Source organism: Gracilinanus agilis, chromosome 2 (genome assembly GCF_016433145.1).
Source record: "Gracilinanus agilis isolate LMUSP501 chromosome 2, AgileGrace, whole genome shotgun sequence".
NCBI lineage: Eukaryota > Metazoa > Chordata > Mammalia > Didelphimorphia > Didelphidae > Gracilinanus > Gracilinanus agilis.
The window spans coordinates 628,582,159-628,604,080 of NC_058131.1; the positions used below are offsets into that span (position 1 = coordinate 628,582,159).

At 33.8% G+C, this 21,922-nt stretch overlaps 1 protein-coding gene across 1 annotated transcript in view; it reads left to right on the forward strand.

Annotated features, from left to right (window-relative positions):
* CCDC172 (coiled-coil domain containing 172) overlaps positions 1-21,494 on the forward strand; it is a 62,253-nt gene extending 40,759 nt beyond the window's left edge. The window contains exons 5-8 of the mRNA XM_044662586.1: positions 4,833-4,934; positions 5,604-5,706; positions 14,568-14,655; positions 21,462-21,494. Coding sequence (XP_044518521.1) covers positions 4,833-4,934; positions 5,604-5,706; positions 14,568-14,655; positions 21,462-21,494 — 326 coding nt within the window. The remainder of the gene's footprint in view (positions 1-4,832; positions 4,935-5,603; positions 5,707-14,567; positions 14,656-21,461) is intronic.
* Positions 21,495-21,922: the final 428 nt, after the last annotated feature.

The following is a 21,922-nucleotide window of genomic DNA, read 5'->3' on the forward strand; positions in this document are numbered from 1 at the left end:
CTCCTCCTCCTCCTCCTCCTCCTTCTTCTTCTTCTTCTTCTTCTTCTTCTTCTTCTTCTTCTTCTTCTTCTTCTTCTTCTTCTTCTTCTTCTTCTTCTTCTTCTTCTTCTTCTTCTTTCTTTCCCTTCTCCATCTCTTCCTTCTCCTCCCCCTTCTCCTCCTCCTTCTCCTCCTCCTTTGACTTGTTAGCTCCACTCAAAACATCTAAAAGAATGATGCATTTGGTGCTGGAGAATCTAGGTTTTGAAACCAGGCTCTGCTACTACCTCACTAGTGTTACCTATTTAAAATTGGATAGGAAACAAACTATCTGGTCCTCGGTTTCTCATTCAAAGATGAGAGAGAAACTGTCTTTTGAGACCTTTTCATGCCCTGGAACTAGATTTTTCTGACCCTATGATTATATAACCTCTAAAATCCATTGCAGATCTAAGTCTGTTTTTCTGCACTAAAACAGCCCAAAGGATTGTGGTTACTGAGTGTTGAAGATGTTTTTCTTTTCTTTCATTTCTTTGAATAACTGGGAAAATAAATATATACATAATAATGAGGGAGAGGGGGGCGGAGAAGTGAGAAAGATGGAAGATAAAAGGCAAGAAAAAAGTATATACAAAGAAAGATAAGCTCCATATTCACCTTTCCTGAGAAACTGGTGAGGTAGTAGGCTGACTATTTGGTTGATAGCATCATGAGAAAAACCGGAAAGTTGGTGAATGCCTCTTCTACAGTTTCCCTACCACTCCCATTCCCCCAACACCTAGGACTTGACAGGAAAAGACACTCCGCTAGAGTGGTCTTTATACACAAGTTTTTGAATGATTCAGGGAAGTTATACACATCCTAAAATTCTTAATGTAGTTTTAAGTTATACTAATTTAAAACTGTAGAAAGACTTTGGGGACATTTTGTACATCTTTAAGATTCCTCATTTTATATTCAAAGATTTATGCTTTATCTTCCTCTAGTATTTTTTGTTCTAAAATTATTAATATTCTAGTCAAGATGGTAGCATGAGAGGATTTAAGGGAGCTAAAACAATAAATGGAAACACTAGAGAGAAGAAAATAGGCTGGAGAATCACTCAGGAAAAAATTTTAAATCAATTACAAGTGAAAATGAGCAAAATGAAAAAAGGGCTGATATAATTAAAAAATACTATAGAGAAACTGAATCAGCTAAATTACCAGAAGCAATGCAAGTGGAAAGAAAATCATGCAAGATCTCCTGAGAGACATCCTCATATGGATAATGAAATTAAGGGAGAATTAACATTGGAAAGACAATTAAAAGGCCAAAGAAAAGAAAATATTTTAAAGAAAGTAAGAAATCATGAGAAGAACTCAAGCTAGAATTAAAAGATTCTGGGAATCTTTGGAATGAAATGATGAAGAAAATGGCCAATATAGAAAATCTAGAAAAAAAATTTAACATCTATAGATACAAGCAGAAATATATAATCTCTATGATCCATTCTAGTTCTAAAATTTTTGATACTTTCACTCCAAACTTGAATCAGTATGATTTCAGTAAAAGACTATATATATATGTATTTATATATATTTGTGTGTGTATATACACATATATTTAAATAATTGGATATTTAATAGAAAACTGAATAATATGAAACTGCTACAAATATCTTGAGATTATAAAGTCACAGAATAAAAATAATAGTTATTCAAATACTGAAAAACTATGTAGATTGAAATGACAAATTTAAAGGATACATCATGATACAGCAACTTCATTCAGAATTTCTGACATGCTAGAAAAAACTTTGCAGTGAGCATTTCAACAATATATTTTAGGAAATCATCGAAGAAAATCTCCCAAGATTAGAAAAAATAAGCAGCAAAAATAAAACTAGCAAGAATTTGTATGACTTCAATAAGGAAGAATTCAAATTTCAATATGCCTATACAAATTATGGGACAGGTAGGTGGCACAGTGGTTAGAATACCACTCCTGGAGTCAGGAGGACCTACGCTCAAATCTGGCATCAAACACTTACTAGGTGTGTGACCCTATGCAAGTCACCTAATGTTGTTTGTCTCAGATTACCCATCTGTAAAATAAACTGGATAAGAAAATGATTAATCGCTCCAGGATCTTTGCCAAGAAAACTCCAAATGGGGTCATGTGAGAGAGTTGGACACAACGGAGCAGGACAAATTATAGTTTAAGTCCAACATTACAATTAGAAGGAAAAAAATTATTTCACACTGCCAAAGGAAATACAGAAATCCAGTTCAGAGTAAACAACTTTCAAGGAGTACAAGGACATCTGGAGAAAATAAAATATAACAAGTAGAAATAATGTAACCTCATCAATGTGGGTACTCCTTCCAGTAGTAAAGATCATAATCTAGAGAGGGAAGAAATATGGTACAATGGAAAGAATGATGGATTAGAGGTCAAATCCTAGTGGTACTATTTAATGTCTGGGCAATCCTGGGGGCAGCTAGAGCTCAGGACCTGGAATCAGGAAGACCTGAGTTCAAATCTCACCTCAGAAACTTTTAGCTGTGTGACTCTGGGCAAGTTACTTAGCCAAAATTTGCCTCAGTTTCCTCAACTGTAAAATGGGGATAATTACAGCAGCTACCCCCACCCATGTTTGTTGTGAGAATTAGACAGATAATATTTGTAATGTGCATAGTATAGTGCCTGGCACACAGTAGGTGCTACATAAATGTTTATTCCTTCTTAGGCATTAACCTTAATTCCTCCAAGTTGATGCCTCTTAACTACCTACTATCCTCAACTCTAATGTTAGAGAACTGAAACTAATCATCTTCTATTATTCCCTACTAAAATAGTCTCTTGTTATTGTGTGCTTATCATATACTACTTTTATTTTTATTTACTTATGTTCATGACTAGATTCTAAGTTCATGGAGGGCAAAGTCTTTTGTACATCTTTTGATCTCTCACAATTTTGCTTCTTTGTCTCTCTGACTCTGTCTCTGAATGTCTCTCTGTCCCTGTCTGTCTCTGTCCCTCTTTCCCTCTGTCTTTGTCTCTTTTGTCTGTCTGTCTAACTTTCTGTCTCTGTCTCTCTCTCTTTCTCCCATTCTCATACTTTACATTTTAGGGTTAGAATTTTCCCCTTAAATCTTTCATAAGTAGGAATAAGAAAACGAAATGTATATTTTTGTTCTGGAAACGTTTAAGAATCTAACATGAATTTCTGATGATGTTTGACTTTAATCTAGGGAATGAAACTGTGCCTGGGAAGTCCAAATGCCTATCATTGTCTTGTTTAATTTCTATAGATCATTTGTCTAAACATATCCTGAATCAACCAACCCTATCTAGGCTGTTCTGTTATCTTTTTTTTTTCTTTTTAAGTTTATAAGGTTATCCTGGGCCTAAACTTTTTGTGATTGTTAACTGTTGTTATTGTTCAATTGTTTCAGTTGTGTCTGACTCTTTGTGACCCTATTTGGGTTTTTCTTGGCAAAGAGTGATTTGCTAAGTCCTTCTCCGGCTCATTTTACAGATGAGAAGCTGAGGCCAAAAGAGTTAAGTGACTTGCTCAGAGTCACACATATCTAAGGCCAGGTTTGAACTGAAGATAATGAGTCTTCCTGGTTTCAGGCCTGGCACTCTATCCACTGTGCCACCTAGCTGCCCCCAACCTTTGAAAATTAACATGTAATTACATTTATATTTCATGGGTAAGATTTAAGTTATCTCCAAGGATTGGTAGGAATCAGAGAACAGCTCATCCAGAAATCTTTTAAAATCCATTGTGTGATTAATTTTTATGGTGTATTTCCCCGTAGTTTTCATTTAAAATTATTTTTAATTCTTGCATGCACAGACTAATTGGAAAACTAATATAGTGTGATAAAACTTGGATTAAAAGCATGCATCAAGATGAGGATGGGTCAAAATGGTACCCATTTGGAGATATTGCCACATGGACAATGATTTGGTTGGAGATAGAATTGTGGGAAACTCCCATCATCCCCATCATCCCCATCATCCATGGAGCAGCCCATACGGTTGGGAGCTGGAAGGGTAATGGACACTCAGAACAAAGGCCCAGAACATCTGGGGGCTAACATTTACTTGGGTTTTTAGACAAAGGACTTGTCATTGGAACAGTTAGATAAAAGGGCATGGACCAATAGCAAAGGCATTCTCTAAATATTAACCTTGAAAGACTCTTCTAACTGTACGAGAGTGGGCATGGAGCTCAGAAGACCTCAGAATGGGGCAAAATTGAAATGATAACTGTGCAATATCAGAAAGCTGGTAAAAGTGTTTCAGCATCCAGTTCTTCTTAGAACTAGGCACAGTTATGCCTTAAGAGAACCATTATCACATGACAAGGGCTAGACCTGGGAAAGCAGAGACAGAAATTCCTCTGGTTATTTGCACAGTACACTATTAGCAAATAACTTCCTCTAAGATTTTTTTCACATCTGCAAAATGGGGAGAATAATAACTAACTAACTAAATATATAATGATATTTATATTTAATAATATAAGACATATTAGTAAATATAAATATAATAATAATATAATTGCAAAATAAATAATGACTATTTTACAGGGCTGTTGTGAGAATCAAATGAGATAATATATGTAAAGCATTTTGCAGATCTTAAAGGGTCTATAAAAATGTCAATTCCCACTTTAGAAATTGTGAAACACCTGGTAGTATGTGCATGTGACGGATTGATTGAAGTGGCTTAGGAAGTTACTGGATGGCTGGAGAAAAACAGCTTAGGCCTAAAATTTTAACACACTGATAATCCAATATTGACTCTAACAGAGTTCTGTAATGCTAATATACTATATTAAATAAATGTTTTCTCAGAAATGAAGACAATGGAACATAAGAGTGTTCAGTTAAATGAACTTCAGCATCAAAAGAATGAATTGATACAGGAATTATTTACTCTTCAGAGAAAACTTAAAGGTATTACTTTATAATTTAATAATTTTAAGTCTAAAAAGTTCTAATGGGAATAGTTACACGTCTATATGTTTACAAAGGAACAATAAAAGCATATAAACCAATTTTATTGCAGTGCCTTTCCATTAGAGGTTTTTTGGCAATGTCACATTGAAAGGCAATCTGCGGATTCTTTGAAAACAACAACAAAACACTATACTGACCACCTGGGACATAGTGGATTTTTGTAATACCTAGAGACACTTTATTTTATAATATGGTGTTTGATGTTATTGTTGGTTGTTGAGGGGTTTGTGTGTGTGTGTGTGTGTGTGTGTGTGTGTGTGTGTGTGTGTGTGTGTATGTGTGTGTGTGTTTGCTATGCTGGAAGTGAGAAGGGTTAAATTATTTTCTATTAAATCTTGTGTTGATAACTTGAAGTAGAGCTTTTAAAATCAGCTGTATAATTTTGATTTTATACATCAGAACTGAAAAAGTACTGAAATAGTCTATGTGGAGGAGAATATAGGGGATACTTTATAGAATCATAAAATCTTAGATTTGTAAGGGAAAATACATCAATCCATTCATCTCCTAGTCCAGGAAATAGAAAAATAACTTCCAAGGTCACATAGCTGACAGTCACAGCAAGCAGCCAGTCTTAGGAATGACCATTTCGTTTTTATCTTTTAGTTATTGAAAATAATGTAAATGAAGCCAGGCACACCACTAAACTTTTAGAAGAAGAAAAAGTCAGAATCAGTGAAAAACCCCAGAATGATCCTGAATGTAAAAGGTAAGCCCTATTCTAATTGTATGTTCTGCACTGTCATAGCAATGTGGTACCATGGCAGTCATCATCTCGCTTGGACTTCATGTTTCATAACTGGGACTTCTAAGAAATTCTTTGTGATGATTTTATTTTTGGGAGAAAGATGCTGGAAAGAGAGCAGTTAAGAGTTGGAGTCACAATTTCATCCTGCATCAGTGGGGCCATTTGAATATTCTAGGGTAGAGCATTAGACCAGATTTCTGTTTTCCTGCTTTTCTCCTCCAATGGACCCAGCAAGACATATGGCCCAGATTTCAAAAATATCTCCAAAGTATGTGTTTTTGATTCGTTGGTGGGGAAACTGCTACCTTTTGCAGAGGCTGAAGTTGGAGATATCCTTTGCTTTCTACATAGACTCAAATATTTTCCCAAATCTCCATCATAGCGACTCATAATCCGTGAAAATAAGCCTCCAGTAAAGAACACAGACAGGTCTAGAGAGACAGGAGGTCCTAGATTCAAATCTGACCTCAGATACTTCTTTGCTGTGACCTTGGGCAAAAAACCTATTCCCATTGCCTGGCCCTTACCATTTTTTTTGTCTTGGAACCAATATGCAGTATTGTTTTTAAGATAGAAAGTAAGGATTAAAAAAAAAGAAGAGAGTAAGGGGATAATTAAGGTTAGGGACTCTCATGCATCTAACAGATCCAGTTTTTCCAGAATTCACTGTTAGCTTCAGAAAGAGTTAGCTTTTATTTCTTGAGTCTCTTTCCACTCTTGGGGAGGAGGAGTTGCTCACTTTATAGGAGTTATTTTCTTTCCCAACTTTAGAGAGAAAGAAATTGTCTTTGAGGTGTTAGATGCTTTATTTCACCAACTATCATCCCCACTGGCACAGGTATGCTCTCATCTCAGTTTTTCTAGGTAAGGAAAATGGCAGGGGAGCACAAACCCATAATAATAATAATCCATAACATCCATATGACATCAAGATGGAGGATGCACTCCAAACTCCAGATTTAAACGCCTTTCTTTCCAGTGTTTTCCTCCCAGAAATCTTCACAAAAATACTCCCAGGAGTCCCACTTCCAAAATGGCTCCCACTGGTGGATTCTTAGCAAAGCATCATTTCTCATCTTCACATTTGTGCAGCTTATAAGTGGAATGTTATCATCACTTTTAAGTAAAATATTTATTTTGTCTAATATAGTTCAGTGTAGTTCTAAGTTAAATTTCAGAAGATAATTGTGAAATAGGATATTATTCTAATATTTAACTAATTGAAAATTATTACTTGTAAACTTGATAGTGTATTATGTTGTTGAGAGGTAGTGTGAATTATTAGATAAACAGCTAACCTTTGAGACAGAAAGACCTGACTTTCAGTTCTTTGGACACTCATCATATGTGATAATGGACAAATTACTTAAACTCATTTTCCCAGGCAACTTTTTAATACTAAAAATTATAAAAGATGAATTGCATTGGTGGGAGGAATTTCCATACTTGGAGTTCCTTACAGCATTGAAAGCATAGTTTTACGCCTGCCTAAACATGTTATTAATATTTAAAAACCCTTTTGACTTCATATGCAATGTTTTCCTCTTTAAAATCATTGTGTACTCAGTACTGTTCACTTGAGAAGCAGTTGAGTAGTGGTAAAGGATCTGACTAAGAAATCAGAGCTGAGTTCTACTGTAAGCTGTCAAACTCTCTCTGGGCCTTAATGTATTTATCTAAAACAAAAAGGTGTTGTGTCAGACTAAATGATCCCTAAGTTTGTACCTAAGATACAATGAGAGATGATAAAATTTGCCATTCTATCTTCTGCTATTTTTAACTTCTGGTTTTAAAAAATCCAGAAATCTAAGATTTTTCATTCATGTTTACATTTTAGAAGAAAAATCAGAAAAAAACAAATCCACCACTTTATTAAAAATTGATTATTTTGTTATGTACATGAAGAATGAAAATGTTTCTGCTGCTTAGACTTTTTATGTTTTTGCCCAATCCTATAACACAAGAAAAGCATGTGTTTAAAATTTCTTATGGTCATATGCTCCAGGAAAAATCCCAAATGTATTAATTTGACTTACATTATTTAATAATTCAGTTTTTATTTGCTGGATTAATTTAAAAAAAACAGCTTTGCTTCTTAGGTTTCATATTATGAGAAAAAGAAACCTCATTACCAAAACCATGAAGAAGCAAATGAAGCTTTCTTTCACATAAATCATACAGGAAATATGTCCACTAGAGCTGAACAAATGCTTCATATTAACAGTGTATTGCCTTAGGCCATCATTCTAGTGGTTTTGAGAAAATATTTGCAATTTAATTTTATGTTAAGTTTTATAAGCAGAAAATATCAATCTCTCGAGTGATCTGTGTGATGCAAAATGAGTTTCTGTAATGACAATCTGCTCATTGATTGTTTTAGACTTTTTTTATGGCAGTGCCCACTAGCATCATTACAGTCAGTATTGTAAGGATTTCCATTATGAACCCCAGTTTCAAAGGTTTATAACTCAGTTATAAAAATATGCTCTAGGCGAAAATTAAACATACATAGTCTGTTAGGGAGCACTTGTTTTCTAACAAATGGCAGCATAGGAAATTTGGATGGAAAGAATCATTGGTCCATGCACCCTACTCCATTCACTGCATTTTGGAAGCTACAAATCGAATGCTCTGAACTTATCTATTGCCACTTTAAATTCTCTGATATGTGTAACTTTACTTAGTTCCCTTGTCGGTTTCACCAAAAAATATCCCAAGTGTGAAGAGCTAACTTACTGCGTATGAAGATTTAGGGGGAAAAGGCCATCAATCTTATAGCTCGTGCAGTAACTAACTAGCATATGTCACAGTATTTAATAAACTGAAACCATGAAGGCCAGAATAAATTTAACTTAAACATTTAATTTAATTTAAACATTTTAGAAGGACTGTCTTCTTGTGATGTGTTAAAATATCAGAGTGTGTTCTATAAGGATTTTGTTGTATTCTTAATTCAATTTTGGTAGTGAGAATAATAAAAAATGAAATTATAATGTGTTATTTTTATCATTACTGACTGATATCTAAATCTTGGCCAAGATAACTTAAATATCTATTGTAAAAGAACATTTGCAATATTTCTCTTTTTGAGCTGATTATATTTGTGTGTAATAATCAGAGTACACTGATTTGTAATTGCTCCATCTTGGTCATTGAAATTCTCTTAGAGTTAGTAGCTTTTCTGTGTTTTTCGTTGGGATTCAAGTTAGCTATTGAAACTTCTCTTTATGCCATCTGTGCATTTATATATAGTTAGTGAATTGGTATTAGATGCCTTGTGGAGAGACACTTGGCTATTGAGTCTAGAAGACTTGGCTTCAAATTAGACCTCTGTCTTTAATTGAGTTAAGTGACCCTGGGCAAATCACTTTAACTTTCTCAATGTCCGAGGAAACTCTCTATGACATTCATCTCAAGGGAGGTACTGGGAGTTCTTGATAAATCACGTGTGGGGAGAGAAAAAAAAGACATGATGGTCTCTCTAACAGTTTTCTTTTTTTTAAAAAACAGAATAGTATATCAAAACATTTTGTTTCTAAAATATTCTTATATTAAACCCAATGGAATAATAAATGTATCAGGGTACAAGCAAGGCAGCCATTAGTCTCAACCTCGGTGTAGTAGCTATTTATCATTTGGTGAGTCAATTTATTGTTGCTCCTATTGTTGTCTTTGGTCATTTTAATCATATCAGACTTTTTGTGACCTCATTCGGAGTTTTCTTGACAAAGATACTGGAGTGACTTGCCATTTCCTTGTCCAGTTCATTTTAAAGATAAGGAAAATGAGGCAAAAGGGTTAAGTGATTTACCTGCGATGACACAGTTAGTATCTGAGGCTCGATTGAAACTCAGGACGATGTCATTCTGACTCCAGTTCCAGCACTATATCCTCTATGCCAGCTTCATTATATATAGAGGTAGCACACAGATAAAGTCCCATAGAGAAATGAGTTTTTTCTTGTCCCAAGGGCTTTGGGTCAAGTTCCAGTCCCTTAGGCTGAGCCAAGATTGAGCCATTATTTTCTAAGAAAGCAGCAGTTGAGTTTGTGCTTTTTGACTAGTTCATAATGAAAACAGTTACTTATTGAGAAGTAAGCATTTTGTAGACCTTTAATCTCTATGAGAGGGTGAGATATTACTTTTATTCTCCCATCCCAATTATTTCTCTATTTTTGTTTTTCTTGTTCTTGTGGACTTCATACCTCTTCAGATAATAGCATGAAAGTAAATGATGTGCCTATTTGAGTTTTCCATGAAAAATAGATTTTTTAAAAATCTGAACTCTTTGAAAAACCATATTCTATTTATCTTTCACTGTGGTAGTCCCTTTAAGTGTCCTGGGTTATGGCCTTTTAGAAAAAAATTATTTGTGGCAAACAATAAAGTAATGGGTATTCAGCATAGTAGATAACTTGAATATTTCCATTATTTTTCCCACCAAACAAGCTTTCTTGATAGAATTGTTTTCAATTTCTGAAGACAATCTTGGTGTACTTTTTTCTAATGTGAGAGGGAGCTCATTCTAGCTGCAAGGCTTCAGATTTTAGCTCACTTAATTCAGTCTTTGATGGATAATAAGAATCATAAAAAGATAGAAAACAACACAATCTTCGTGCTTGGACAGCATTTAATAATATTTCACATATGTTCCCTTTAAGACTTAGAGAGCTCCCCCCCAAACCTGTGTGGTAAGCAATAGAAATAATAATATTTCCATTACATAGCTGAGAAAAGTGAGGTTTAGAGGACCATTAATTGGTCCTTAATTGCCTATGATCAAGTAACACAGTAAGCATTAGAGCCAAGACACTTTTGAACTTAGATAAAATATGATGATGGTGATGATAATGATGATGATGATGATGATGATGATGATGATGATGTCTCTTTAATTTAATGAGATGGGATTAGGGGAGACTCAATTTTATGAAAGAGAAAAGGGGGAGGAGGAGGAAAGGGAGGGGAAAAAGAGAGAAAGAGGAGGTGAAGAAAGAGGAAAAGGAAAGAAGAGAGAGAAAGAAGAAAAGAGGAGAGAGACACAGAGATAGAGCTATGAGAGAAAGAGAAAGAACAGGGTAGACTAATAATAATAATAGACAAAAGAAAAGCCTAGACAAAATTCCTTCAAGAGATTTAAAAGGAAGGCAGTATTACTTGAAAACAGTGGGTTTTAATGAATAGCATATTTTCATTGGGCAAAATATTAAATTTACTGGAGGATTCTAGGAGGATAAAGACAGGACCTGTAGTTTTACTAGTTCAGAGAACTCTAAGACAAAGGCACTTTTTTATTTTAGATCAGCACATCCTCTGCTTTCTAGTGACAGACTCTTAATGTATTTATACAATGTGGAAAATTATGGCTTTCATATTTTGGGTGAAAAATATATCTAAAATAGTTGTAGAGGTAATATTGACAATCATTAAATATACATGAAAGAAATACTATATGAAATGATACAATATGATATAATATGATATAACATAATACAGTGTAATATCACATACTTTCAAACTCTCTAGGATCTCTTTAAATATGTTTTGATTTTTTTATCTTTAGATATTTAATTATTTTTGTATCTACATCTTAATATGGACTTTTGTCATTATCCAAAAAATGGAATGGACATAGTTAAAGCAAATTACTTTTAGGAAATTCTGTCTACATTTTTCATGTTAAGAGATTATGGAAAGTAAAATCAAAGGTATACTCTTCTAACAAGAAAGTACTTCAGTTTTTCTGCAAAATAGTGTTTCCAAAGTCTTTGGTCATATGATTTTATACAAAGTAGATAGTTCTTCCTGTTTTGAAATATATAAGATACAAAGTTCCTTCTCTAACTCCAGTTCCCTTCCTTGCTACAGAATTTTGTTGAATGTTTCTGTTGACTCTGCATCCCTTCTGGTAAAAGTTCATCATTTATTCACTAACAGAGGCGTCTTTACAGCATTGATTGTGTAGCCTCTAAGCTAACAGACATCCCCTGTTTTGTGAGTGTAATATTCTTGGCACATACTGTAATTACTGAGCTTCTAAATAAGTACAAAGGAAAAATTTGATAGTAGAATCAATTGATTACTGAAAAAGTTTTGCCTGTAACGAATATAATGAAAATAAGGGATTTTGCCAGCCCGTCCCCCAAACTCAGAAATTAATTTGTCCAGCTTTTAGAAAACTATGAAAACTGTATTTGGTATTTGAAATAATTTTCTAAAAAATATCTGTGCATATTGGATAGTATAAAACTTTTAATCTTAAGAATAGTCATTTTGCTCAACTTTATTTCAAGAGGTTTCTTTTTAGTGAAACTTTCCCATGACATAGAAAGGTCTCTGATACTATTTTTGAATGGTCATTAGGAAAGTCACAAGGAAAAAAGTCACATGGAATTATTAGATTAATTTTGCATATAGGGCAGGTAAAACAGGGCACTGACCACTAGCTGATGATTCAAAAAGTTAGACTAGCCAATGTATTTTTACTGTTATTCAGTTATTTCACTTATGTCTAACCCTTCATGACCCCATTTGGGATTTTCTTGGCAAAGATACTGGAGTGGTTTATCATTTTCCTTCTCCAGCTCATTTTATAGATGAGGAAACTGAGGCAAACAGGGTGAAACAATTTGCCCAGAGTCACAATACTAATAAGTATCTGAGACCAAATTTGGCTGACTCCAGTCTTGGCAGTCTTGTACCACCCATGTGGCTACTCTAATGTGGCAATTCCCTTCTATTAACCTGTTCTATTAGAACTGTCTTTTCTTAAATTGTTGTTTTTTGTTTTTGTTTGTTTTTAATCTTTGTACTCAGTGTCCACTGTGATGCCTTACACACAGTAGGTAACTGCATTTAGTTATTTGTGAAATGAAAGGAGGAGGTGACTATTGCAGGCAATCAGTCCATGCACTGAAGCATGAGGTTTGCTTGCCATTATACCGCTTTCCCTAGCTGAAAATGTTATTAATATTCATTACATTATCATTGCTTCCTCTTTTAAATCTAACAAGAGACCTTCCAGTGTATGAATGAATTCTATAGCTTGATTGGATGCTGTATAAAAAAGAATTCCTTTAATTGTCTCTAAATGTCCTCCTCCTTAATTTTGGTGCCCTCTTGTTTTGTTATTATTAGCCAACTTTAAAAAAAGGAGTCGGATGGGGAAAGAGAGGAGAGTCCATCAACATTGCTGTTATGAGGGAGAAGAAAAATCACAGGAAAATCTATTTGTGCTGAATGGTACAATAAATGGAGGATTGATTTCATTTTATTAAAAAAATAAAAATAAAGCACAATTAAAGTATCTAAGTATGGTAGCATGAAATTGAGACCTGCTTTATGTAGCCTTATTTAACTGACCTTCTTGGGCATTTTTTTAATTTTTAATTTTATCATTATAAAGTTAACATTCACACAAAATACTAATAAGCAAATAATTAGACCAAATTTGGGATAAACCTCTTACCAAAACATCAAAATTTGGACTATTTACATTTTTATTTAATAGAAAAATATAACATCTTACATTTTGACAAAATTATAAAAAATATATTTACTTTCTATATTCCCTTTTGAATCTGCCAACATACTTTTTTTTTACTTTTTTTTAAACCCTTAACTTCTGTGTATTGGCTTCTTGGTGGAAGAGTGGTAAGGGTGGGCAATGGGGGTCAAGTGACTTGCCCAGGGTCACACAGCTGGGAAGTGTCTGAGGCCAGATTTGAACCTAGGACGTCCCGCCTCTAGGCCTGACTCTCAATCCACTGAGCTACCCAGCTGCCCCCATGCCAACATACTTGTAAAGCTTGGTTGCCTTTGATTTTGTCTTCCCATTTACTTATTAAAAATATATCCCATAGTCCTGATTGCTTACAACTTTCCTTTGTGCAAAAATAATAACTTCTTATATCTTTTTCTTCTGTGCTGTACTTCAGGATTTCTATTTATTTTTCAAGAGTTCTTCAGGTTCAGAACACAATACATTTCAAATATATGAGGGTAATTTTCGAAACCCTTTCCCGTTGTAAATCTGATGTATCTTATTATTTTTAGGGCTAAAATGATGCAAAACATATTTTTAATAGGGAAAATAAGAAAATGATGCTGAAATCAAAGAAGAAAGGCTTAATCAAGGCCAAGAGATGTGATAAAGATGAATTGATCTCATTGAAGTGAAACTGTCATTATTTGCCTAGTTCATTTCCAGGTGTGTTGTAGAAGTTGAAAACTGAGAGGGATCTTCAAAAAAATTTTGAGAGATGAAGAGGTTGCCTTATATATCCTATTCACCTTACAGAGGAAGATGTCGAGGTTGAAAGAGATTTGTGTGACTTTTACAACATTATATAAATATCAATTGGCATCATCATTGTGATAGTAACAAATTTCATCTCATCTCTCTTAGCCTCAGTATTCTTATCCTTAAAATGGGTATGTGTGTGTGTGTGTGTGTATATATATATCTTCACCTTTGTAGGATTATTGTGAATCTATGTTATCTGTGAATAGCAACACTATCCAGATCTCATCTCAGAGGTATAATACACTGAATCATGCTTGCCTCCCTTTATAGATATAGATTATTAAGCATTCATTATTTATCTACTCTTTTTTTGTTTTCTTAAGACAGAGATGTTATTGAAATATCATCTATTTCTTCCAGAGCTTTGAACACTTAATATTCTTCCCAAATCATCCAGTCTTGGCTTCACAGTTCTGATTATAGGAACTACAAGTCTATCTATCTCAATTTAAGAAATAGTTATATAAAACAGAATGTATAATGCCATACTGATATGATTTCCTTTTCTTTTATAACAGACTTAAAAAAGAATTAGAACTTTACAAGGAAGAAGACATAGAAAGTGTTTATGAAGCCCTCCGATCAGAAATAGAATTTTTGGAATTGGTAAACCATTTTACTAATGCTTTAATATGTTTCCAATGTTATTTGACCTAATCATATGACTGAATATGTAATCTGTCTATAACATCTGTTCCAAGTGAAAGAGATTTTGGGATAATCTGGTTTATTATCATGATGCAAAAGAAATTATGGACAGGAGATAATTAGCTGTTTTTTTCTTAATTTAAGGAACATTTTATATAAATATATGGAAATCTAACTTTTTTCTTATGAGCTCTGCATATCATATTGTACATGCTACTTTCCATATGCTACTGTGATATTTTAAAATATGGTATTTCTTAGAATTTCTCCTTATTTTTAAACTTTGGGCAGTCTGAAAGATGAATCCTGAAAGCCACTGATCATGAATACTCTCATATTATCTATGATACCTCAATCACCATTTATATTATATGCAGTAGAGAGGAAGAAAATTAACAGAATAAAAAGATATGATACCTGGCCTCCAAGAGTTTATGTTCTAATGGGTTAGAAAAAGAATAGAAGCAACAGAAATGCCCAGCAAGTTAAAATACCAACACAAGTGTTAAATAATAATATGAAAATTATCACAAGATGATATATGATTAATTACCAAGTGAGTAGTATAAAATTAGGCAGTTGGACTAGATGATCTCTAAAGTCCTTTCTAGGAGGGAGACAGAGTCAAGATGGCAGAGAAAGTACAGAGCTCTATCTAATTTCTACCAAATTACCCTCCAAAAAGCAATAATATAATGCCTCAAAATAAATTCTGGAGCATCATAACCCACATAAAGACAAGGTGAAGTAATATTTCATTCCAAAACAATTTAGAAGGCTGGCATGAGGATCTAGTGCACCAGGGTGGAGTAGCCCATTGGGCTAGGGCAGGCTTCACAGAGGCTTCAGGCTTTGGGGGCATCTGAAGCAGCACCCAGGCTTCTGGAACTCTCAGCCAAAGATGGTAAATGGAGGGAGGGGTTGAACAACTGCTCAGAAGGAGATTATAAGGGGTCCCTTTGCTGGTTCCAAGTGCAAGATTCTTGTCACATTGCTTATATGAGGAACCAGGTCACAGCTCAGTGGCAAAGTTGCAGGGTGAAGAGGAGCACCAGCATATACCAGCCCTTGAAGCCATAGAAGAGTAGGGCACCTTAGTCACAGTGCCAAGGGGTAAAAGAGTGCTTGGGGTTACTCATAGACCAAAGCACAGGCTGGAAGAGTATTAAACACATTTCTCCTTACATCACACCACCTTGAAAGAATTGAAAGCAGATAGATCCCCAGTGCCAGCTCTGAAGGCAACTACACAAAGAACCTAATGCTTGGAATAGTCTTCCATTTTTTCTTTATGTTTGTTCAATTCTATTTTTTAAAGAATTCTTATTAATATATAGACATTGACACATTTTAAACTAAACTACTTAGAAAGAGTTTGGTAGGGGCAGCTGGGTAGCTCAGTGGATTGAGAGTCAGGCCTAGAGATGGGAGGTCCTGGGTTCAAATCTGGCCTCAGACACTTCCCAGCTGTGTGACCCTGGGCAAGTCGCTTGACCCCCACTCTTCCACCAAGAAGCCAATACACAGAAGTTAAGGGTTAAAAAAATGTTTGGTACAGGTATGGAGCCTAATTTTAATAGTTTCTTTAATTTTTATATTAATTATATATTACATATATTTATTTATATAATATGTAATATGTATTATATAACATATAATTATAGTAATTAATTTTTTCAACTTAAAGAAAAATCAGGAAAATGAACAAACAACAAAAAAAGAAACTCAACAAAGAAAGTTATTTTGGTGACAGGGTAGATTTAAAATGAGAAGAATACAACAAAGTCAATACTACTGTAAACAAAACCTCCAAGAAAAATAGGAACTGCTTCTAAGTCCAAAAAAAATTAATAGAAGATCTCAAAAAGGATTTTTAAAATCACATAAGGCAGGTAAAAGAAAAATTGGGAAAAGAAATGAGAATGATATAGGAAAAACATGAAAAAAGAGTCAACAGCTTAGTAAGAGAGGCACAAAAATTACTGAAGATATTAATATCTTAAAAAACAGAATATGCCTATTGTCAAAAAAAGGTGCAAATTCCAATGAAAAGAAGAAGTCTTTAAAAAACAGAATTGACTAAATGGAAAAATATATACAAAAATGTACCAAAGAGGAAAACTTCTTGAAAGACTGAATTGACCCTTTGGAAAAAAGTACAAAAATTCACTGAGGAAAAGAATTCTTTACCAAATAGAATTGGCCAAACGGAAGAGGAAGTACAAAAGCTCATTCAACATAATCATGGCTTAAAAATTAGAATTGGACAAGTGGAAGTGAACGATTCCATGAGACATCAAGAAACAATCAAACAAAGTCAAAAGAAGAAAAAATAGAAGAAAATGTGAAATATCTAATGGGAAAAACAACTGACATGGAATATGAATCTGGGAGAGATAATTTAAGAATTGTTGGACTAGCTGAAAGCTATCATCAAATAATGAGCTTAGACATCATCTTTCAAGAAATCATTAAGGAAAACTGAGCTGATACTCTAGAACCAGATGACAAAATAGAAATGGAAATAATCTACCAATCTCCTCCTAAAAGACATCCCAAAAGGATAACTCCCAGCAATATTATAACCAAATACTGAAACTCCCAGGTCAAGGAGAAAAATATTACAAACAGACAAAAAGAAACAGTTCAAATATCGTGCAGCCACAATCAGGATAACATAAGACTTAGTAGCTTCTACATTAAAGGATCTGAGGACATGGAATATGATATTCCAGAGGGCAAAGGTCCTAGGATTTCAAGCAAGAATCAATCACTTACTCAGAAAAATTGAGCAAAATCTTTTAGGGGAAAAAATGTTTTCAATGAAATAGAGGACTTTCAAAATTCCTGATTAAAATAACAGACCTGAATGGAAAATTTGACTCTCAAATGCAAGACTCAAGAGAATCATAAAAAGGTAAACAGAAAAGAGAAATAAAAAGACATTAAACTATGTATATCCCAACATGGGGAGATGATTCAAAGAACTTTTGTCATTATTAGGAAGGAATATATATATATATATGTATATATATAGAGAGAGAGACAGAGGATGAGGGTGTGAGTTGAATATGATGAGATGATATAAAAAATTAAATTAAATTAAGGCATGAGAAAAAGGAATGCATTGGGAGGAGGGGAAAGGGAAAAATAGAATGGGGTAAGTTATTACACATGAAAGAGGCATGAAAGAGCATTCACAGTGGAGGAGAAGATGGAGGAGGTGGGGAGGAAAGTATGTGAACCTTCCTCTCATCAGAATTAGCTCAATGAGGGAAGAAGGGAAGAACATACACAATCAATTGTCTATAGAGAACTGTATTACCCTGAAGAAAAATGAGAGGAGAAGATAAGATAAGGGAATTGGCTTTGATAGAAAAGAGAGCAAATTAGGGTCAGAAACTCAACAGTGGTGAAAAAACAGATGTAGGATGGAAAGTAATACACAGCAATTAATAGAGAGAGAATATATAAATGTTTGAATATATAAGAATACAAGTAATTCCCCAATTGTTAATAGTCAAAGGATATGAATAGGCTGTTCTCAGACAAAGCAATTAAAGTTCTCTCAAGTCATGCAAAAATGTTCTAAGTCTATTATTTAGAGAAATGCAAATTAAAACAAGTCTAAGGTGCCACCCCACACCTATTAGATTGGCTATTATGACAGAAAGAGAAAATGACAAAACCAGGAGGGGATATGATAAAGCTGGGACATGAATGCAATTTGGGAGAACTGTGAACTGATTCACTCATTCAGGAGAGCAATTTAGACCTATGCCCAAAGAGTTAGAAAATAGTACATACCCTTTGACTCAGCAATATCATTACTAGGTTTGTATCCCAAAGAGATTAAAAAAAAAAGGAAGGACCTATATGTACAAAAATATTTAAAGCAGCTCTTTTTAGGGAGACATTTGGAAAGTGAGGGAATACCTACCCATTGGGGAATGGCTGAGTAAGTTATAGTGTATGATTGTAATGGAACACTATTGTGCTGTAAGAAATGACAAGCAGGAGGAGCTCAGAAAAACCCGGGAAGACTTACATGAAATGAGGCAGTGAAATAAGTAGAACCAGGACAACATTGCACAGTGACAGGAATAATTTACAGCAAACAATAACAGGTATTTTCAGCCATACAACGATCCAAAACTATCCCAAAGGACTCATGATAAAAATTGTCATCTACTTTCCAGAGAAAAAGAACTGAAATCCAGTCCAAAGTAAACTTTTTTCACTTTCTTAGCTTTTTTATTTTTGTTTCCTTCCACAAAAGTATTAATATGGAAAATAAGTTTTACCTAATTGCACACGTAAAACCTATATGAGATTTCTTACCATCTCAAAAGGAGTTGGGGAGTTGGAGAGGAGGGAAAGAAGAAGAAAATTTGAGACTCAATATTCTTTGAAAAATGTTGGAAATTGTTTTTACATGTAATTGTGGGGAAAAAATAAAATAAAATCCTATGATTGTAAGGGTTACACTTAAAAGGAGGTCTTATTTTGAACTACAGTAGGTTCTTTCAATTCACTTAAACTTAATAGACATTGACTACACATTTAGAATGTGCTTTGCCATACTCTGAGGATATAAAGATTAAAAATGACGTGGATCCAAGTTTCAAGGAATTTACATTCTCCTATAGGGCAAATATAAAATGTATACAGATAAATGCAATATTAAATAATATAAGGAAGGTGCAAGGACTAGCAACAGGAGGAAAAAGGGAAAGTTTCATGAGGTGGCAACTGAAATAAGCCTTAAAAGAAGACAAAGATTTTGAAAAGCAGAAAGGAAGAAGTGGATTGTCAGCCCAGGTTTGGCTTGTGAGATTGTATTGAGACAAGAGGAAATATTTAATTTGAGGACTATCTAGTGAGGGCAGCTAGGTAGTATAGTGGATAGATAGAACTCCAGGCATGGAGTCAGGAAGATTCCTCTTTTTGAGTTTAAATCTGGTCTAAAATACTAGCTGTGGGACCCTGGGCAAGTCACTCAATTCTTTTGATCTCAGTTTCCTCATTTATAAAATGAGATCTAGAAAGGAAATGGCAAACCACTTCAGTATCTTTGCCAAGAAAACTACAAATGGTGTCACAGAGTTGAATACACCTGAAGTGAGTCAACAACAACAATAAATACTGTCTTTAGGGTCCATGATCTGGAATCCCCATGTAATGAGTCCCTTTCTATATGTAACTTAATAAACTTTGCTAGGGCATAAAAAATGGTCCTGCTTCATCTAACTTTCACTTTTATATTTATTTAATAGCAAAACCATGGAGACTTATTGTCTAGTTGAAAGAATATAAAATTTACCTTTGTCCCAAGATTGTTGTGAGAATAAATGAGATATTAATTGTAAAGTGCTTAACAGGCCCCTAACAAAGAGTAAATGCTATATAATACTAGTTATTATTATTTAAAAAGGAAACAATGATCCTCGTAGTCCATGCCTTAAAGGGCTGTTATGGGGACTGAATAAGAGAATGTTTACTAAAGGCTATGTACACCTTAAAATCTTTGTAAATGTCTGCTATTATATATGATTTTTGGCATGAGTTTTTAGGTTAGCATCATTTACTTTTAATATATCCTTTCTTTTAAACTAAACCAGACTATTTAGGGCTACTACAGAATTTCTTTACAAGGTACATGAAATATTTTCAAGATCAAAATGAAAAAATATGGACATTTTCTCTATAAAATTTCAAACATTCGAGGGAGTATAAAATATATTCTGAAAAGCTGCAAAGGGAGAGAAAATAGTCTTTATTGGTTACTCCTGTCATAGAGGGTAGGAGAGGACTTTATTCTCAATCCCCCATTATAAATTCTCAGAGGCCTTTCCTTTGAGTAACTAATGATGTTTTTAAGGAGGTAAAAGCAATTTGAGAGGTCAGAATTCTACCTAATGTACCCCACTGCTGTTACAATGTTCCTTCTCAAATGGATTTACATTAGAGATGAAAATAAGTCTTTTTGGGTGATATAAATAGATAAATGAATTGGGGTCTTGATATGCTAGATTTTTTTTTAAACCTCAGCAAAAGAATCTGAATTATGTCAGATGAAAATTTAACTAAAACATCTGGATCTGTTTCTAACAGGTAAAAAAATTTATGGGCAAAGTAAATCTATGAAATGTTTTGAGCTCTGTGGAATGTAGGTACTGTGTAAATCAAGGTACCATTACTAGAGAAGGGAGCCCACTTAAAAACTATTTTTTTGAATTTCAAATTTCACCTCACAACATTTCTTTTTGACTGAAAATCTGTTATTAGGGGATTAATGTGCTGAAACCATTTAACTATCATAATGCTTAAAAGCTTTTTGTTTCTGATAGGCATAAATTATACTTTTATGATATCTGAACTTGAAACTTTGTGCAGAATTTCTTTTTGCTATATCAGAAAGTAGTATATTCTTTTTCAGAAAACTCTTTAGCTTCTAGTGGGGATGTATTTGGATTACTTTTAATCTCTGACTTTTGCCATTTGTGAAATGAAATTTTTGCCATCCTAGAATTTTAATGTCATTTACCTTTGATTCATTGTGACAAATTTAATTTGATCTATAACATTCCTTCTGTATGTGGATTTTCTGTGTTTTTTTCCTTTTGAAAACTATTTTAATGGCCACAGAAAATAAGGTTTATGTTTGTGCATAAAAATCTACAAATATAAAATCCAGAAGTAGTCAGCTAATGTCTTGACAATTTTAAGATCTGTCTCTAATTACTATTACTTTTATTCTTTAGATGCTGTCACAGAAAAGTCTTCAAGCAAAATAATAGTTTATGATCAACTGATCAACATTCCTTAATTAAATACTTTTAATGCCAATATGGTTGATATTTGTCATAGCTGAATCTTCTCAAAAAGTATTGATCTATATTACTGGTTATACTAAAAACAGTTTTCTTGACAATTTAAAATAATAGGCATTTATTTATGGTCATTCATGAAGAAGTTATTAGTGAGGTGTATTCGAGGTAGACATTGTGTCCATAGGTCCTTCTCAACCAGTTGTTGGTCTGTCCTTTCAATACTCTCTCTAGCATATGTAGATGTGTACTTTCCATTCTTTACCACAACTGATCTTGGAGTTTTTCAGAAATATATATAGGAAGAAACACTTTGATTATTGACCTAATTTTTCCACTGCCATTTTCATATGAGTTACTCACTTTCATTTCAATCTTTCTCTAATAAAGATGTC